General features: G+C 43.4%; 1 protein-coding gene across 1 annotated transcript; it reads left to right on the top strand.

The window, feature by feature from the left end:
• The first annotated feature begins 348 nt into the window (after positions 1-348).
• On the top strand, positions 349-17666 carry Gp2 (glycoprotein 2 (zymogen granule membrane)). The gene is made up of 11 exons (XM_005391123.2): positions 349-467; positions 1662-1792; positions 4667-5101; positions 5886-5996; positions 6767-6978; positions 7452-7600; positions 8915-9160; positions 10074-10236; positions 13483-13567; positions 14743-14787; positions 17467-17666. The coding sequence occupies exons 2-11, from the start codon at positions 1720-1722 to the stop codon at positions 17523-17525; spliced, it is 1578 nt and encodes a 525-aa protein (XP_005391180.1). The 5' UTR covers positions 349-467; positions 1662-1719; the 3' UTR covers positions 17526-17666.
• Positions 17667-19160: the final 1494 nt, after the last annotated feature.

Here is a 19160-nt window from a genome sequence, read left to right as displayed (position 1 = left end):
TTCTGCAAACAAGAGCCTGTTTTGATTTCTCTCCACTTTCCTTTGAGTATTAAACTTCCTTTTCATTAGTGTTTGGTTTCTGGGAATAAACATGGCACCAGCTTTATGGGTTTATTTTAAGGATTAAATGTGAGAAGTAATGGTTGCAAAGAGCTTGACAGTGCTCAGGGTAGTCACCATTCAGTACATATTGCAATTGTTTATAGAGAAACATTTGTATGAAGGAAAGACTTGTTTATATCGTGGGAGAAAGGGCAAAGGCACTTTTTTTTTTTCACCATCCCTTTCGGGAAATCACTTATCTTACCTACGTCCAATGTGTGCCTGGGAAACTAAGGCCAGTCCTACCTATGCACCAATCCTGGAGAGACACATGGGTAGGAGATAGCAATAAAAAACAATCCACAGCAGGCTGCATTCCCATAGTCAGCTGGAGGAGGAGGAAGGTTCTGGGTTCTCTCCCAAAGGTAAGTCCTGCTCTGTGGCCCAGCAAGCTTTCCTTGAGTACCCTGATTCACTCTCTTGACCCACTGCAAGTGCTAGGGTTGCTTGTTTCTGGGAACTTTCAGAATCCTAGCAAGAAACCTGGACCTTAGCTATCGTTAAGTGCTCTCGAAATCTCTCTATGTCCAGAGCAAGCATAATTCCAGCCACTGGCTGTCTGCTCCAAGCCTGCAGATGTCGCCTTCACCCTTCCCTCCAGAAAGACAGATGTTCATCTGGGGCCAAATCTCCTATAATTACAGACCCATGCCCCCGACCCTTTCAGAGTGTAGCCATGATATCCCTTCTAGAAATAGACTCTCTCCTGTGAAAGTCTCTCGGGGGCAGCAAGAAATCATCCCAAGAGCTGCTTTCTCAAGGAGAGTTTCCCAGAAGACTCTTCCCAGAAGAGTGTCATTTGAGTGCTGGCAGGCTTTTCAAAACTCTTTCTTTTCTACCTATCCACTCATTTATTCATTCAATCATTCTTTACATCTTTCCCAGGCAGCTCTTGTGTGCCAGATTCCGTGTTAAGAGCAAGGATCACAGGGCTCAGTGTGATGCGGTTCCACCTTTATCTACATGTGTAGAGAACCTTTTGGGAGCTCTTAGCAGGACCTGACACATAAAACAGAGACAGGAAGTCATTATTTCTGTCTGTAGGCATTAACAGGCTCTATACTGCTCTGCCTCCATCAATTTCCAGGCAGCTTCTACTTCATCCTAAACAGGGACCATCCTGAGACTTCTCTAGGACATTCCATAAGACTGGCAGCTCTTAGCTTCCTATCAACTTCATCCCCTTGTTAAATTCCCTACTCCTGTCATCCCACCCCATTTCTGCAACGCCCTCCTGCTTGGAAACTATCTAGCACTTTGTGAAGGAAGCCAGCAGCTTTGTTTCTGAGATCATGGCCATCACCAAGCTACTTAACATGGGAGAGGTTTACAGCATATTGCTTGGATTAATGTCTCCTGAATCTCAGATGCTTCTTTTGTAATAGAGGTCAGTAATATCACCTTCCCTGTAGGATGGTTTGGAACCTTAAATGAGAGAAAGTATGGACAGAGCTTAGAGCAAATTGTGTCCTACCTTAGGTGTGAACTGCTGTGAGCTCCTGTCTTGCTCCTGCATGCAAGGGTGCCTCGACCTTACATGGGCCTTGCTTCTCCTGCAGCTGCATGGCCAGTGTGCACACTGTGGAGTGAAGGTGTGTGCCTCACCTCGCAGGAAGGATGGTAGGCCGTGATCTCCTGTGGCTGACCTTGGCCCCTTGCATTCTGGTCCTGGCACTGACCGTACAGCAAGGTGAGTACTCTGCTCACCTGGCATCACAGGTGGCCAGCAGGACCTGGGGAGTGAGCAGGGCATCCAGAAACAGCAGTTTGTGTCAGCGAAAGGAACAGGTGGGTCTAACGCAAAGACTCAGAGTTGGTGGTCAAAGGGAACGTGATACAAGAAAAGGGAATCAAATTAGTGTCACAGAGCCAAACAGGTAAGTTGCCTGAAAGGAAAGACAGCCAGTCAGAATAGCTCCCCATGCTTGTCTGGGGATGAGCAGAAAGCAGGGAAGGGAAAATGAGGAACTAAATCATCTGTCGCCTTGTGCTACCAATTTTCTCCTGTTATCACTTTGCTCATTTGCTAGACTTATTCATGTCTCTGGTCTCTGATAGGACCATTTCTGATTGCTGATCTTCCTTTTTCTCAGAAAAGAATTCAGGGGAGATGAGGTATGATAAGGTAGGGATGTAAGGAAGGGATGAAGGGTAAAACTGACTGCTGGGCAGGCTGGCTTTCAATCCAGCTCTATGCCTGCTGGCTCCACACCATGGCAGAGGACTGAGCTCTTCTGAGACTCATCATCAGCACTCATCTCTGTAGGAATCAGGCAAGTGAAATACTTGTAGAAAGAATCTCAGGCTCCAAACTGGAGTGCAACTCAGCCTCACGGAGCGGGCACGGGGCAGAGAACTCAGCCCAATGAGTTCTCTGATGGGAAAATACAGAGCATGCAGGAAAGGATCCAAGAACAACAAGGATAGTGGTTTCTTTTCTTAAAACAAATACATGTGTGAGAAAAGCTTGAGTATCTCTTCTTCTAAGGAGTCCCTCTGACATGAATCATAAGAATGTAAAACAACAATATTTTAAGATGTATGCTAATTTGTTTCATTCATACTACTAGTTTCTCTTTCTTCATCGAAAAAAAGTTTTGTCCTATTTGTTAGTTTCTTCTTTGTAAGAGAGTCTTTTTTCTTTATCTATGACTTATACTCTCAGGAACATTTTGAACACTCTTTTAAGATCATTATACACAATATGTTAACTATTATTGTTCTCTATTCTCTAAATCTTATTTTTTTTCATAGACTTAAGAAGAGTGTTTTTTATATTTTCTTTATTAATATAAATAAATAGTGTGTTACATTAAAATGAAAAAAGAAAAAAGAGACAATGCAAAAAGTGAACCCATGTTTATCCTTTCTGTACAAAGCAATCATGTTTAATCAGAGTACTCAACAGAAAAAAACCCACACTGCACAGGAAATACTTCAATGAATCGACAACTGGGATCTCATCTTATTAAAAAGCTTTTGCAAATCAAAAATCACCAACAGAGTGAAAAGACAACCTACAGAGTGGAAACAAATTTTAGCAAATTGTCCCTCAGACAAAGAACTTACATCTAAAACAAAGAATTGAAGAAACCCAGATCCCCCAAATTCAAAGACTCCCATCCAAAAATGGACATCTGAGATGAATATACATTTCTCAGATGAAGAAATACAAGTGGCAAATAAATATATGAAAAAGTGTTCAATACCATTGGTCATTTGCGAGACAAAAATTAAAATAACATTGAGATTCACTTTTACTCCAGAAAGAGTGGCTGTCATCAAGAAATCAACCAATAGCAAATGCTGGCGGGGCTGTGGGAAAAAAGGAACCCTTCTCTGCTGTTGGTGGAAGTGGAGACTGGTGTAACCACTGTGGAAATCAGGGTGGAGATTCCTCAAAGAAAAGACAAAACTAGGACGAGAGATTCCATTTGACTCAGCTATTCTCCTTCTTGGTATCTTCCCAAAAGAATCAAAAACATCACACCACAGCGACATATGCACACCTGTGTTTACAGTGGCACAGTCTGTAATAGCCAAATATTGGAAACAATCCAAATGCCCATCAACCAAGGAATGGTTTAAAAAGAGGTGGTATTTTTATACAATGGATTACTGTTCAGCCATAAAGAAAGATAAACTTGAAACTTTTATACGTAAATGGATGCAAATTGAGGCCATACTCGTAAGTGAAATAAATCAGACTCACATGTGTAAGCATCATATTGTCTCCCTGGTGTGAGAAACTGAAAGGGTAAATAAGGTCTAAAATGTACAACATATATTGTGAAATAGGTAGAAACTGTTTAAAAGGAAAAAGGAACTAGGATGGGGGAAAGAGGGAAGGAAGGGAAAAGGGAGAAAAATGAAGTCAGCTATACTATTAGTGTCTCTTAATTCATAGAAAGGAAAGGTCTGTGCTAATATCGATTGGAGAATTTTTATGCCTATATCTTTTACTATGAGTAACTACTTTAAAGATAACAATATGTGATGTAGTAACTGTTGTTATTCTCCTGTTATCTTATGAAATTTTATTTTACCTTTTTTCCATAAAATTTTAAAAAAGAAAAAAAGAAACTAAAAACTGTACAATTTTATGAATACTTTGGGGATATGGACTCCCAACAACTTTAATTTCAATATATGTGGGGCTGAAGTGAGCACTATCACAAATTTCATTTTTATTTTTTTCCTTTTGATATTGGAGGTCCACCCTCAGTGAGTCTGCATTATGATTATGTGGAAAACAAATATTGGACAAGCAGGGATGCCTGGGGCAGCCCTACAGAAACCTCTCTGTAACTCTGGGTGGGGCAATGGGGTTTGTGCAGGACGGTGGCCCAAATATTCTTAATGTCTATAAAGTACCACAGAAAGTTCTCTCCGATTATTCTGACCCCCAAGGTGATGATGTTTGATGTTTCATTCATAAAGTGTATGCTTTTTGGTTTCAATCAAGGTCCTTAGCACATGAAAAAGAGAGTGTACGGGGGGAATTAAAATCCTGTAGACTCTGGAGTTGCTCAGGAAACGCAAGCATGCTCTGTTCCTTTCACAGGTTACACCAGAGAAGCCAGTTCCTATGGGCAAGACCTGGCCTGTGGAGAACCTGGCACCCCAGAGGCTGAGATCTGTTTTGACCCCTGCCAGAATCACACTGTTCTGGATGACCCCTCCCGAAGCATAGAGAATACAGAGGCAGACAGGACCTGTGATAATAACTTGGGTGGCTGGTACCGCTTTGTGGGTGAAGGAGGGGTGAGGATGTCTGAGAGCTGTGTCCCTGTGTACCAGTGCCAGACAGATGCACCCATGTGGCTGAATGGGACCCACCCGCTTCTTGGTGATGGTATCGTCCAGCGCACTGCTTGTGCCCACTGGAGTGGAAGTTGCTGTTTCTGGAACACCAATGTGCTGGTGAAGGCCTGCCAGGGTGGGTACCACGTGTATAAGCTGGAGTCCACCCCAACGTGCAATCTGAGATACTGCACAGGTGAGTAGCATCTGCCGGAAGGGCAGCCGATGGGTGCCTGGGGCTCATAGAGCAAGGAGAGCTGGTTAATAGGAGACCAAGCAGCTACAGCAGCTTCCACTCAGCTCTCCCAGTGCTTAGCAGGTAGGAGAGCATCCTGACAGTTACCAGCCCTTCCAGCACTTTGAGTGAAGCCAGAAATTATGATTCAAGAGTAAAATCTCCTGATTTGTGCATACGGCATATTAAGAAGTTAGACTCATTCAAATTTTGTTTTCATTTGCACACTTTATCTCTCAGAGCCTCAGTTTTCTGATCTGAGAAACTGGATAATAGCAAAGTAACAGCGACTGCATAGCATTCACAACATACCCACTGGTATCCTGATGACATTAAGTGTATTAACATGTTGATTCCTCCCAGTAGCTCCATTAAATAAGTGCTCTGTTACCCAGATTATGGGTCTGGGACACTCCTCACCCAGTATCACAGAGCTGAAATTTGAACCCAAGCTTGCTAGCCAGGCATCAATGAACTCAGCTATCCTGCTGCCCTGTCTCACATTGTCACCATGAGGAATGAGCGAGCTAACATATGGACAGTTACAGTGCCTGGCCTGTACTAAGTGATCTGATGGCAGTTTCAGCATCCCTGTCACACCACTGGATGGAGGATCAGGAAACCTACCAATCTCACATTGTTAGCAAGACTCCAGTGTACTGCTGGAATGAGGGGTTGAACTTGGGGGCCTCAGATCTACCTTGCTCTGCATCCTGAACCTTTTCTACTATTCTCCATCTCCTAGACCCTTCCACCACCCTGGACATGTGTGAGAATGCCTGCCGTCCTCAGGAAGAGTGCCGTGTTGAAGACGGCATCTGGGGCTGTTTCTGCAAACAGAACTTCAGTGGCTCTGGTGAGCAGCTCCCAGGGATGGTGGCTGCTGTCCTGGGTTGGCAGGGAAGGAGGAGGGAGCTTTGGAGGGTCAGGAAAAGGTGTGGATGAAGTCAGGGGTGTGGTGCTGAAATAGTGGGGAAACTCTGGGTGCTGCTATATCTTTGCTTTAAGGCTAAAGGGTTTGTATGCAGGAGATGCCAGAGTTGGAAGAAATTTCTGGACTATAACCTCAGGAACTGGTTCTGGCATGGGCAAGCTTAACCTAGTATTGAAGATTAACCTAGTGTTAGTATTATTAACCTAGTTATTATTAACCTAACTAGTATTATTAATCTAGCTTAACCTAGTATTGACAAAAGTATTGAAGATGGGAACTCTACAAGTGTGAGAGTTACACAAATACCTAGAATCTCCATGTTTGGGAAAAAGGCAGATTCCTGGGGCAGAACTCAGATAGTAGACGCTCAAGAAATATTTGTGGAATGAATGAATCCATCAATCAATCAATGGCTGGTTTCACAAAGTAGAGTGTATCTAGCTTTGATGCTAGTTTGGAATGCAGAATCGTTTTGCTTCTCCAAAGATCCCAGTCCCCAAGGGGAACTCAGCCAAGCCTGCAAACAGAATGCTTGGAAATCTTGGACCAGAGGTCTTTGCCAGGCTCAGTGTGAATCCCACCTGGGTCTCAGGATCCTTCTAGTCTACCCAACCTCCTGGTGAGCATAGTGACCTCTGCTCACAGCTTCTGGATCTCTGTCCACTCTACCAAGCTCCCTCTCCACTTTCCAGATATTCAAAGTCTGCAGCCTCAGTTGGACTGTGGGGCCAGTGAGATCGAGGTGAAGATGGACAAGTGTTTGCTGGGAAGTCTGGGTTTTGGGGAGGTGGTGTTAGCCTACCTGAGTGATCGGAACTGCAGCAGCATCTTGCAAAGAGAGGATGGCAACTGGATATCTGTGACCAGCCCTGTCCAGGCTAGTGCCTGTGGGAACATTCTGGAGGTAAATTGGTGTGTCTCAGGCGATAGGACCCACTTTACTAATTATGAGATTTTGGGCAAGAAACTTAGCCTCTGTGAGCCCTCTAGGTTATGTGAGGTCATACATCTTGGTCCATGTAAAGAGCTTAGGTCAGGTGGCCACCTGAACTTAGTCAATGTAAGTCCTAACTATGATTATTTTAATTAAGGCTGGCATGGGACAGGTACACAGAGGTTCATTCATGTTGGTCCTTGACTCTTGCCAGGGTTAGTCATACATTGCTCTAGTTTTTAGTCTAAGCTCCTCATTCCTCTTCACGTAAAATGTCAGTGCCACAGGGAAAGGAGGAAGAGGCCCCTTTACTTCCTTGAGGTCAGAAGGCAGGATAGCTGCATGGCTGATAACACTGACTCTGGAATCAGATAGATCTGAGTTAGAGATAGACCTACACACACCCATGCAGATGTATATGTGACTCCATTTTTATTCCAAAGAAAAATGGAACCCATGCCATCTACAAAAACACCTTGTCCTTGGCCACGGATTTCATCATCAGAGACATGCTCATCAACATCAAATTCCAGTGTGCCTACCCCCTGGACATGAAGGTCAGCCTCCAGACTGCACTTCAGCCTATTGTAAGGTATGGCACTGACCCTTGCCCTTTGACTCATAACCTTGACTTTTGACACACTCACTTCTGGCATAGTTTATGGTGTCCACACAATGCTAGCAACACCTTTTCGGAACTTGCATTTATTCAGTCATTCATTCCACAAATATTTGTTGATTTTATATTATGGAATATTCCACACATATTAAAGATTATTATTATGAAGCAATGCTGCAGCAGGAAATGGTGCTTGTAAATATGCCCAGGAACCATAACCTGAAGAAAGTATTCTCCTTGTGGAAGAAAGGCACTGAACAGATAATTATAATTATATCAACAGTTTCTTACAAGTGAGATAAACTCAATGCAGGAGAATCATGGGGTGTTTGGGAGCAGAAAATGGGGTCTGGACCTAAGCCTTGTGGATGGGATGGTAGAGAACAGAAGACTTCACTGCTGATTTGAGATTTGAACTGAAGCTGCCTTTGTTTGGATAAACAGTCCCTTGGTCCATACCAAAGCAATTTGTATGGGATTCTATCTAGGCAGAGTTGTTGTCTGTTTTTTTCATTGCTGTAATTCTTTATCTGGAGAAGGGCCCTGTTAAATCAAATTTTTTATATTTCTATACTTGTTGTGGAATTTCCTGAGCTGTTAGAAGTCTAGAAATCCAGACTGCATGTCCCATTCCTTCATAATTTCCTAGATTCACAGAGTGGAAGAATAAGAAGGGTTAGAAATTTTCAAGTTTTGTGGTTTTCAAACTATACTGTATTGGGACCTATGGTTCATAAAGAATCAAAATGGAGGCTGAGGGTGCAGCTCAGTGGTACAGCACTTGCCTAGCACATGGAAGGCCCTGAGTTCAATCTCTAGCACCACACACACACACACATGCACACACAATTTTTCTGTTAAAATACTGTTTAACTGAAGATTGTGAGCACAGGGATGAAACTAAGGATAAAAATTGTGAACCCACAGAACTGATCCCAAATCTCATCCTCTAACAAGATGACAGAGTACACGAACCCTTTTTTCTTAAGTGAGTGATACATGGTCCGAAACATAAACTAAGTGAATGTAAGGAATAAAGATTAGTGTATATAAGGAATAAAAGTTAGTGCAGGGAGAATCAGTGCAAATACTGGAGACAGACTTGTTCATGTGTCAACTTTAGTGCCTAGAAGCTAGTAAACACTCCACTTAAATGGATGGTTGAATGGTTTATTTAGAGGTCAATTATGTGCTTTTTTTCTATAATTTTGTACAAGTACAGGGGTTGATTTATATTGCTCTCTCAGTCAAAACCTGATGTTTCTGCTGTTGTTCTCCTTGTCTCAGTTCCCTGAACATCAGCTTGGGTGGGAAGGGAGAATTCACAGTCAGAGTGGCCCTCTTCCAAGACCAGAGCTACAGAAATCCCTATGAAGGGGATGTAGTCGTGCTGTCAGTGGAATCCATGCTCTATGTGGGTGCCATCTTGGAGAGAGGAGACACCTCCCGATTTAACCTGTTATTGAGGAATTGCTATGCCACCCCCTCTGAACACAAGGATGACCCTGTGAAGTACTTCATCATCAGAAACAGGTATCAGGTGACTTTCATATGCTTTTTTGGGCTTTACAAAGTTTGGGGGAGAATAGTCATCTCATTCATATCTGGTGATTGTGTATACTGATTTGCCTTTTAGGGAAAAAATTCAGTATTACATATGGTAACCACATTCTCTGACCCAGGAATCTAACTCCTGATATTTTAGCATTAATTATGAATACAAAATAGATGGACAGAATAAAGGAATGTCAATTGTTTTCCATTTTGGTATTCTCTATAATGTTGGCAGTGGGCTCACTGTTCAAAAAATAGGGGATAAATTAAGCAATGATAGACTATCATGCAGATGGTAACATTGATCAACATGAAAAAGACATGACAAATATTATAGGACAAAATATTCCATAACATTAATTGACAAAGACAAAGGAAAATACATAACTCTAGATCATGTTTCAAAGTATAGTAATACTATTTGGTGATATTTATCTTGAGCTTAGCTGTGTCCCAAGCTTTGTGCTAAGCAATCTATCAATCTATCTATCTATCTATCTATCTATCTATCTACCTATCTATTTTCCTATGTATGTATGTACGTATGTATGTATGTATGTATCTGTCTATCTATCTATCTATCTATCTATCTATCTATCTATCTATCATCTATCTATTCCCTTCCACTCTGTGAGGCGGATATTATTTTTTCCACCTTTCCATAAGAACATTGAGGCTTACTAAGGTTAAGTAACCTAGGATCATTTAGCTAGAAATTGGGTTGTGTTGGATGTAAATTCAGTCTTTCTCATTCATAGACTGTGTCCCAAATAATTTACAGCATGTGAACTTAAGGAACAAACAGAGGAATAGAAAGTCTGTGGTGCCATGATGGAGGAACTGGGGTGGGCTGTGGAACTTTCTTCAATGCTTGCCCTTTTCCACCTTCCAGCTGTCCGAATCAACATGATTCCACTATTTCTGTGGAGGAGAATGGGGTGTCTTCAGAGAGCCGGTTCTCAGTTCAGATGTTCAAGTTTGCTGGAAATTATGACCTAGTTTTCCTGCATTGTGAGGTTCATCTCTGTGACTCCCTTAATGAACAGTGCCAACCAGTGAGTGTCTTTTCGAACTGGACAATTCAGAGTCTGGCATGAAGCCTGGCAACCAACAGCCTCTCCATATCGATCTATTGGGAAGGTGGATGAATGGATGGATGGATGGGCGGATGGATGAATAGATGGGAAAAGGTAGATTAGTTGGATAGATATCTGAAGAGATCAAAAAATAGATGAGTGGCTGAATGTGAAGGAGAAAGGGAGAGAGGGCAGAAGGAAGAATGAGTAGATAGATAGACTTTAAGGATCTTGAAAGCCCACTCACAGCAATTATTCTGTCCCCAGGAGGCAGATCGATTTTCCTTGACACAAGACATATTTTGAATGATTATAATAATACAGGTTGAGCATCCCTCATGCAAAAATCTGAAATACAAAATGATCTGCAGTCCAAAGCTTTTTGTGGGTCAACATGATGTTCAAATTTTTAGATTTTTGAGTGGTTCAGGTTTCAGATTTTCAGGTTATGGATGTTCAACCAATAAAGTCTCTCTGAACATTTCAAAATCAGAAAAACTCCCAAATGAAGAATACTTCTGCATCCAAGCATTTCAGATAAGAAATATGCATCCCATAGTTGACTTGTTCAGTGCTTACTCTGCTAAGTAGCCTGCCAAAACTTTTTCATGCCTTATCTAATTGAACTCTTGCAACAACCCTTTAAATAGATTTTTGTATTGACTTCATTGTACAATTTAAAAAATGAGGCTTAGAGAAGCCCTTTGCTCAAGGACCATGCACAGCTAGAAAGTATTAGGGCTGGAACAGGGCATTGTGGCACACCTCTCTAAATCCTATCTACTTGGGAGGCTGAGGCAGGAGAATCACAAGTTCAAGGCCATCTTGGACAAATTAGTGAGACATTGTCTCAAAAAGAGGGGTTGATCAGTGGTAGATCACTTGCCTAGCATATGCAAACCCTGGGTTCAATACCCAGTGCTAAAACAAAAATAAATTAAAAAAATATCAGACCTGGGATGCACCCCAGCTGACCCATGACTCTAGTGGCCATATTCTTATCTCCATTGGGCATTGCCTTGAAGAGTTGGCATCTGCTGAGTGTTTACTATGTGCCTATATATTGCACACATTCTTTGTGCTAGTCTTTGTAGGTTTTTTTTTTTATTTAAAGAACAAAGGAAGGATAACATAGTAATAGGGGGGCTTACTGAATTACAGAAAAAGTGGTAGGAAATTACCAATGTTTGTTGTTTTACATATTGTTAGCTACAAGATAGTTTCTCAGGAAAACAAATAGACAAATAATAGTGAGTTACAGACAAAAGTGGTAGGTTATTATCAATGGTTGTTGTACTACACTTTGGTATCTTCAAAGTGGCATCTAAAGAAAATAAATGGAGCTATACATGAGTGACCAATTGAATATTCATTGACTATTCTCAATGGTTGTTGTAGGAAACACATAGTAATAAACATATATCCATTTACAAAATAGCATAGGAACAATACAAACATTACAGAGTTATGGACAGATTAATAGGAAAATATCAATGGCTGCTGTAATACATGATGGTATCTTCAAAGTGTTTTCTCAGGAAGACAGAGATACCCAAGAAAGATCTAACAAGTAGTTACAGCCTAATGATTGTGAAAAATAGCGTATTACCTCCTCACCAGTGACTCCTTTCACTGAGGTGTGACAGCTGAAAGGAAGGCCAGGATTGAAAAAAAGGACCAAGAGACTTGCACCTGTGTCTAGTGACAGGCTGTTTTCTTTTTCCTCTATAGTCATGATTACCTGGGGCTCCTCCATGGAGATGACAGTCTGGCCAGAGGGAGAAGGCAGAGTATGCCCTGGGCCTCCTCATTTCTGTTAGACTAACTGGTAGGATGGGTCTGAGCTCTGGGGCCTCCGCTTCAGAGGGCAGACCAATCTCCAGTGGTCACATTTGTATTCAGGGCATGGCCCAGGGGACTTCTTAGGGCAGTCTGCTTGAGGTGGCCTGGTTTTTAACAGTGGTAGCAGATGAATGCAGTTCTTGCATTCTTCTTGGGGCCCCAAGAATCGGACTTAGGGTCTGTTTCTCTTAGTGCTGCAGCAAAAGCAGCTGCTTTTTCTTGATCTCTTTGTTTTCTCTCCTTGGCCTCCTCCTTGTCACGGCTATAGAATACTGAGGAGGCAATTCTTACTAACATCTCAAGTGAGCCATCTGGAGCAAAAGCCATTTTTTGGTAACTTTTTCTTTCCAGCCTCCCAGTGCATTGGGACTCTGCAACCACTTAGTGTCCTCTCCCCAACCGTCAGCACAGGCAGCAGGAATCTTGGTGCAGACCTCTCCGGAGCTCCACATGCTCCTCCACTGCAGCCTGTACTGTCAGGGGAAGAATGGCTTCCAGGGGATCTCCCCAGGTATTGCGCAAGGTTCTCCTGGTTTCCAGCTTCCAAACGGCTCTCATGACCCTGGTCAACTAGACCTCTGAGTCTTTGGGCATAGCCTGTGTTCTCTTGTTCTCTGAGCCCTTGTTCAGCAGCTGCTCCTCCACTGACTCTGGACCTTTCTGGTTCTCAATGGCAGGGGCAAGAGAGGCCTGTTGTGTGGCATGTATTCCCAGTGGTTTCTCCATGTTGGGATGATTCACGCACGTCCCTGGGTGGGCCTCCATGGTTGGTGCATGGTGGGCCATTTGTGTCATTGCTTTTCTGTACCATGATAGTTCTCGGCCACGTGGCAGTGGTGGCTTGCCTGAGGGCTGGCGTGTGCCAGCGCATGCCACCGAGTGGCTTCCCGGGTGCCGACTGCCCACCTGCTGGGCACCTGTGCAGCCAGGGTCCAGCCCAAAGGCTGGTACTCCCTGCCGCGCAGTGTCCCAGGCACCGACTCTCTTTGTTCTAGTCTTCAAAACCAGGTACATCCTATTTCATCATCATACAGCAGCAAAATCATTTATCCCAAACTACAAGACTAAAAGAGAGCTGAGATTAGATTTCAAACCCAGATTTGTTTGACATGACAGGTGAATTCTCTTGATTAAGAAAAAAGTACAGCATCAGAAAAAAAGTACTACCATCATGTGGAAGAAAGGGCCCAGTGTTTAGCCCTGAGCTGCCTGTGGCAGGGATACAGCACCTGACAGGGTCTCCATATGTATTTATTCGAAAGATGGATAGATGGATGGGTGGATAGGTGGATGGATAGATGGATGCATTCATGGATGGATGGATCAAGATAGATCAGTTGCACGTATCTCTTGTTATATAATAATAGTTCTTTTCCTTCACAGTCTTGTTCAAGAAATCAACTTCGCAGTGATGTACTGGCCCTTGACCTAGCCAAGGTTCTCGATTTGGGACCCATCACTCGGAGAGGTAAGTGGCTGAGTCCTCATGAGAAGGTCAACTGGCCAAGGGCTGACAGTTAATCACAGATGCACAGGGTAACCAATGCTAACTACTCAGGACTTTTCTGCCTCCTCAGTCCAGTCTCCACAGGTGACTCTATGCCTTTCCCTGATGTGGAATGGCATTGCCATTTGTGGTGGGCCTCCTGTGTGCTGGAGACCTGGCTTAGCTGTTGTAGTCAGCCATTTGCTTAATCCTTCCATGAGTGTGTCTATTTTACAAATGAGAAAACAAAGCCCATAGAGATAAAGGGACTCACCTTGGGTCACTCTGCCCATGAGTGGCAGCAGTTAGGATTGAACCAGCCCAGCTGGATTCCAGTGCATGGGGCCTTTTTCTTATTCCAGCTGCTTCCAATCCCTATACTTCAGTCCCTTTTGGGTGAAGCCTAAGTCCTAACTCCTACTTAAGTGTAACTTTGTTTTCTGCTGGTGACTGTGGTACAGTATCCTGGAGTGTGATGTGGGGAAGCTTTCTGGCTTCTCCTCAAATTTCCATCCATCATACATATATGTTCATGGTACTACAGTGATTTTTATTCCCATCAGAATGGAGGAGTCAAGAAACCCAACAGAAACTAAAGCATTTTTTTTTTGCCCTAAAGAAATTAAGATGTAGCAATATTAATAGAATTATCATAGCAATATTTTATGCTTGGTACCGTGCTACACACCTTTGTGTGCATTAGCTGTTTGAATGTTCACAACAGCCCAAGGAGATAAACACTGTTGTTATTCCCATTTTCCAGGTGAGCAGATGTAGGCTGTCTCAGGAGCAAGACTTACCCTGAGTTGTCCTGCCCTGTTATTGATCCCTCAACTTGAAGCCTCATGTGGGGTTCAAATCCCAGCTCTGCTGTTAGAGGGCAAGGGCAACTTGGCAAGTCACTTACCATTGTGAGTCTCAGTCTTCTCACTGTCAAGTGGGGACAAAGACACTTCCCTCACAAATCTCTTAGGAGGATAAAGTTTAAGATGTATGACTTGCTTTTAGAAAAGTACCTACTGGGTAACTATAGACGCCTGCACCTTGAGGATAGTCCGTGGTTGTGGGGACTGGGCCCAGGAGGGCTTTGCAGCATCCACAGTGTGGTAGTTACCAGAGCATAACCAAGGAAACTCACCTTCTGTTCTCATCCATAGGAGCCCAGGCTCTTGGTGTCTTGAGTGGGACTCCCAGTACTGCAGGTATGTTGTTTCCTTTTGCCTTTCAAACAACTGTCCAACTCCCTCTCCGTACCCTTTTCAATCCTGTGCACACTGATTCAGCTTCTGTGTGCTAGGCCCTGTGCTAAGAACTGTGGACATATGGAATGAGTCAAACCCAATACTGGTTCTACAGTACAGCAAAAGAGAGAGTCATTTGAAAACAAATATCATCAAATGCTCCCAGTGAGCCAGGCATTATTCTAGTTCCTGAAGACACAATAGTGAGCTTAGTGAGCAGGACAGACCATGTACTGACCCTCCCAGAGCTTATGTTCCAGAGTGAGATATAGACAATAAAAAATAAATTTCTTTAATGTGGAATTAAAAGGTCATGTGATAGTGTATTACCAGTGTGGGTAAGATCTTAAATCAAATTGATGTTTATCTCTTACACAGAAATGAAATATAGAGGCTGAAAGTCCAAGGTTTATATGGTAGCACCACACAGTCATTAAAGAGCCAGGCACCTTCCATTTTATCCCTTTACTAGTTCTCTTAGAACCAGACCATCATCCACATGGTCCAAGATGGAAGCCAGAGCCCCAACCTTGACACCTAGGTGTCAGGATGGAGGGAAGGTGGAAGAAGTAGAGTGTTAGGGAACCTCCTAGGAAGCTGGCACCTTCTTATACCTCCACTTACATTTCACTGGCTGGTGCTTAGCCACATGGTCACACCTGGTTGCAAAGGAAGCTGGGAAACGCAATCTTTTTCTGGGTGGTCACATGCCCAACCAGTGTTTGATGATTTTGTTATTAAGGTAGGAAAGAAAAATGAATTTAAAGATGGGCAAGAGTCATAATAACTATCAAAAGAAGTAGTATTTAACCAAATGAAAGAAAGAAGCCAGATGGACAAGGGGAACTGAGCCCCCAGGCAGAGGGAGCAACAGTTCATTGCACAGTTGACACTGGCACACTTGCAAATAAGCGACAAGCAAGTAGGCAGCCCAGAAGGAGCACAGCCAGTGAGCCATACTGGGAACAGTCAGGAAAGAACTGCATCAGGCAGTAACCTCTGAGTGGGGCTTTGATGAATGAGTGGAGTTTAACAGCACACAAATCGAAGAAAAATACTTTGGATGAAATAGAAAGCATATAGTGAAGATTTTGCCATTCTCCAAAATGATCTATGTTAGCAACCTGAAAAGTTTCCTCTGTCCTTAAATTCCCAACTAGGGTAGAGGCATCTTCAAGTTGAGACCTCAGGACCTGTTCATTTCCATTAATCCTTCTAATTAGCCACAGTGTGGCTTCCCAGCAGAATGTCCTGAATTGATTAACTTCTAAGATGGGCTGAATTTAGGGTCTTTCAGAAAAGGAAATAGATATGATGCTGAGTAATAGACCACCACAAGAGGGCCCTGGTTGTTTTTCCTAGTTTGCTATTTCCTGGTTATTTCTGATTTTAGAATTAATTGAGCATAAATCTGTTTCATCATTATAACCTGGTTGTCATACAATTATGTGTTTCTGAAAATTTGACTTTTCCTCTCCCCACTTTTAGGACACTGGCAAGTAACTTTGAATTTGGGAGGGAGGGGAGATGCTATACTTTGATAGTGCTGAGGGACTGGGAACATGTTTCTCCTTGGCCCTGATACAAGGCAACTACCATCCAGGATCTCTGCCCTTCCGTAGCACTAAATAGATGGTGATGTGCAAAAGAGATGTGATCACAGGTCTCCCAGATCTAACAGTCAAATTTTCAAACCATTGCTGTGTGTGGTTTACCATGTGCCTTGCTTTGTTCTAAATGCTTGACATAAATTGGTCCACTTCAGCCTTACAAAAGTCCTATGAGGTGCTATTAATATTTCTGTTTTGCATACAGGAAAACGTAAGCACAAAGAGATTTTATTACCAGCCTAGAACTGCCCAGCTCATTGTAGAACTGAAATTTTAAGCTAATTATTCAGGCCTCAGAGGCAACGCTTTTAAACTCCTGTATCTTAGTGCTTCTCCAGTATAAGTCATTCTAGCTGCTGTGACAAATGACCCCCAATCCTCTGTACCTTTACACAACAGTATAATTTCCCACTAAATCAATAAGAGGTACTGTTCTGTTCCTAGGTGTCCCTAGAAACTCAGGCTCCTACTGCTTCTGATAACTTCTGGAAGTTCCACTATCCCCTGTGAGCCCTGTCATGAGTTCTGTGCAGCTGGCCCCAGATGGTAGATGAGAAGGCATAAAGCATTATGTTAGAGGTTTGCAGGACCAGGCTACAGATAGCATAGATGACTTCCATCCACGTTTTCATTAGTCAGTTTCAGTCACATGATCCCAGCTACCTCAATCTGCCTTTCTGTATCCAGAATAAAATGGACACGGTGGTGCAAGCCTATCATCCAGCACTCTGCATGACTAAGGCAGGAGGATCACCAAGTTTGAGGCCCAGCCAGAGCAATTTAGAGACTGAGAAAGACACTGGGAAGAGAGAGAGAGAGGGAGGGAGGGAGGGAGGGAGGGAGGGAGAAAGAGAGACGGAGAAAGAGAGACGGAAAAGAAAAACTGGTTTATTAGACAACTTTGCCTCTACTACATGATTTGCAGCGATTATAACCCAGGCCAGATGAAGCAAATGACAAGGAGGACAGCTTGTGTGTGTTATTAAATCCTACAGTCCAAAATGTGACTGTCCTGTCTCTTGTGTTTCAGGGTTCCTGGTGGCCTGGCCCATGCTCCTCCTGCCTGTCCTCCTGGCATGGCTGTTCTAAGAGCAGAGATGAACGTTTGGCCTTGAAGTCCTGGCATTCCCTCCCATTCTGAGGGAAGAGTTTGCTCTTTTTTAGCACTCCCATGCCTTTGTATTCCTCTTTTGCTCTTGGTGGGGTCCTATAAACTTGTGTTGGAATGGCTTTTATTTACTTATTCACTAGTGGGAGCTGGAAAGCAAACTTGCTAGGGGCCTCCCTCTGAGCACCGTTCTTCACCAGAATGACGTGTTGATAACCTCAGGCAAGAGGCTTCTTGTCACTGGGGGCCAGTGAGCACATAAAAGGGCTCCTCCCACAAATCCTCCCCAAGCACTTTCTGCCTCAGTGTTAATATACCGAGTGGACCAATCCTTACACGCTCTCTGCCTTCTCTGACGTGTCTTATTCTTGGTCTCAACAGTCACTGTGGGCACATGGGGTCACTTCGAAAGATTCTCACAGGGAAGGCTGGTCCTGTCACTCCTCTGTCCCCCACTCCAGCATAATGATTTGCTTAATACAGCACAAATTCTTACCCCTGGGATCCAGATGTAGGAGGAACTGCTTGACTTTGATGCAGAGGCTGGTCACCCGAAGAAAATAACTCTTTTCGTAGAAAGTTGCATACTTGCTGTGAAGGGTAAAGCAGGGAATCTCAGCAGAAAAATCAGAAAATACACTGACTCTTCTGTGAGACCAAAACAGCAAAAACTGGGAGATAAACAAAATTCTCTCCCGAAGAGCTGTAGTGAGGACTCTTTAAAGATACCACCAGGAAAGCTTCCCCTTCCCACAGCTACACATTATACCTGTCCATGCTGACCTCAGGCAAGTGACAGGAGCCAGGATAAGACCAGTGTGTCTGCTGGGAGTTTCCAATGCCGTGCCTTGCCAGAGAGGGTCTGGTTGCAAGAAACAGAAACCCACTCCAACTCAGGCAAAAGAGGTATTTATTCTAAGGATGTAATAGCACAAGTCCAAGGGCAAGAAATACATCCTGGCTGCCCCAGAATTGGCAGTGGGGTCAGGAAAACTACAGGACACCAAAGTTTGTCTGATTTTCCACCTGTCACTCTTCCTGAGGTTGCGTAGTTTGTTGTACCTGCTGATTTTTGTGTGTCTCTGTTTCTCCCCCTTTCTGGAGCCCGCTCTCTATGTTCATTCATCCTTTGATTAAAAGGACATTCCACATCTATTCCAAATTTAGGGACCAGTAGAGATAGAAAATAGAGATAGAAAGTAGAGATAGAAAAAGTAGAGATAGAAAAAGGACTAGCACCTTTTTTTCACAGATTCAGATTGCCCCACAAGGCTCCAAGTTCACTGCTGGGGTCAGATTGCTTTCTCTGGCCCACAGACCTGAGGCCTAGTTTGTGGGACCAGCTGGACCAAATGCAGTGCATGGGGTTGACCTGACAAGACAGGTCTCAAACAGTGGCTGCTTCTTAGACATCACACAAAGTCCCAGGGACACTGGCTTCTATAAGGGGGTTCCTGTTTCCAAGTAAATTAGAGGATTTATATCTTCTACATTCCCAGGGAAAAAGAGTGGAAGGAGAAGGCCTGAAAGAGAGATCAGGAGGTTGCAATCATTTCCCCTCTCTGAGACTCTGCCTCTTCCTCCTGTAGAATAAAAAGAGTTGAGCTAAAATAAGG

This window comes from Chinchilla lanigera, unplaced genomic scaffold, assembly GCF_000276665.1.
Source record: "Chinchilla lanigera isolate Chin_1 unplaced genomic scaffold, ChiLan1.0 scaffold00041, whole genome shotgun sequence".
NCBI lineage: Eukaryota > Metazoa > Chordata > Mammalia > Rodentia > Chinchillidae > Chinchilla > Chinchilla lanigera.
Note: the sequence above shows the minus strand (reverse complement) of the source record. Positions and strands in the feature narration are given on the sequence as shown.

What these genes read in the sequence shown, in the direction of transcription:
- Gp2 (XM_005391123.2), top strand. Translation starts at nt 1,720, where the DNA reads ATGGTAGGCCGTGATCTCCTGTGGCTGACCTTGGCCCCTTGCATTCTG. An exon ending in GCACTTCAGCCTATTGTAAG is followed by an intron (nt 7,601 to 8,914) that starts GTATGGCACTGA and finishes TCCTTGTCTCAG; the next exon opens with TTCCCTGAACATCAGCTTGG. An exon ending in TGGGACTCCCAGTACTGCAG is followed by an intron (nt 14,788 to 17,466) that starts GTATGTTGTTTC and finishes CTTGTGTTTCAG; the next exon opens with GGTTCCTGGTGGCCTGGCCC.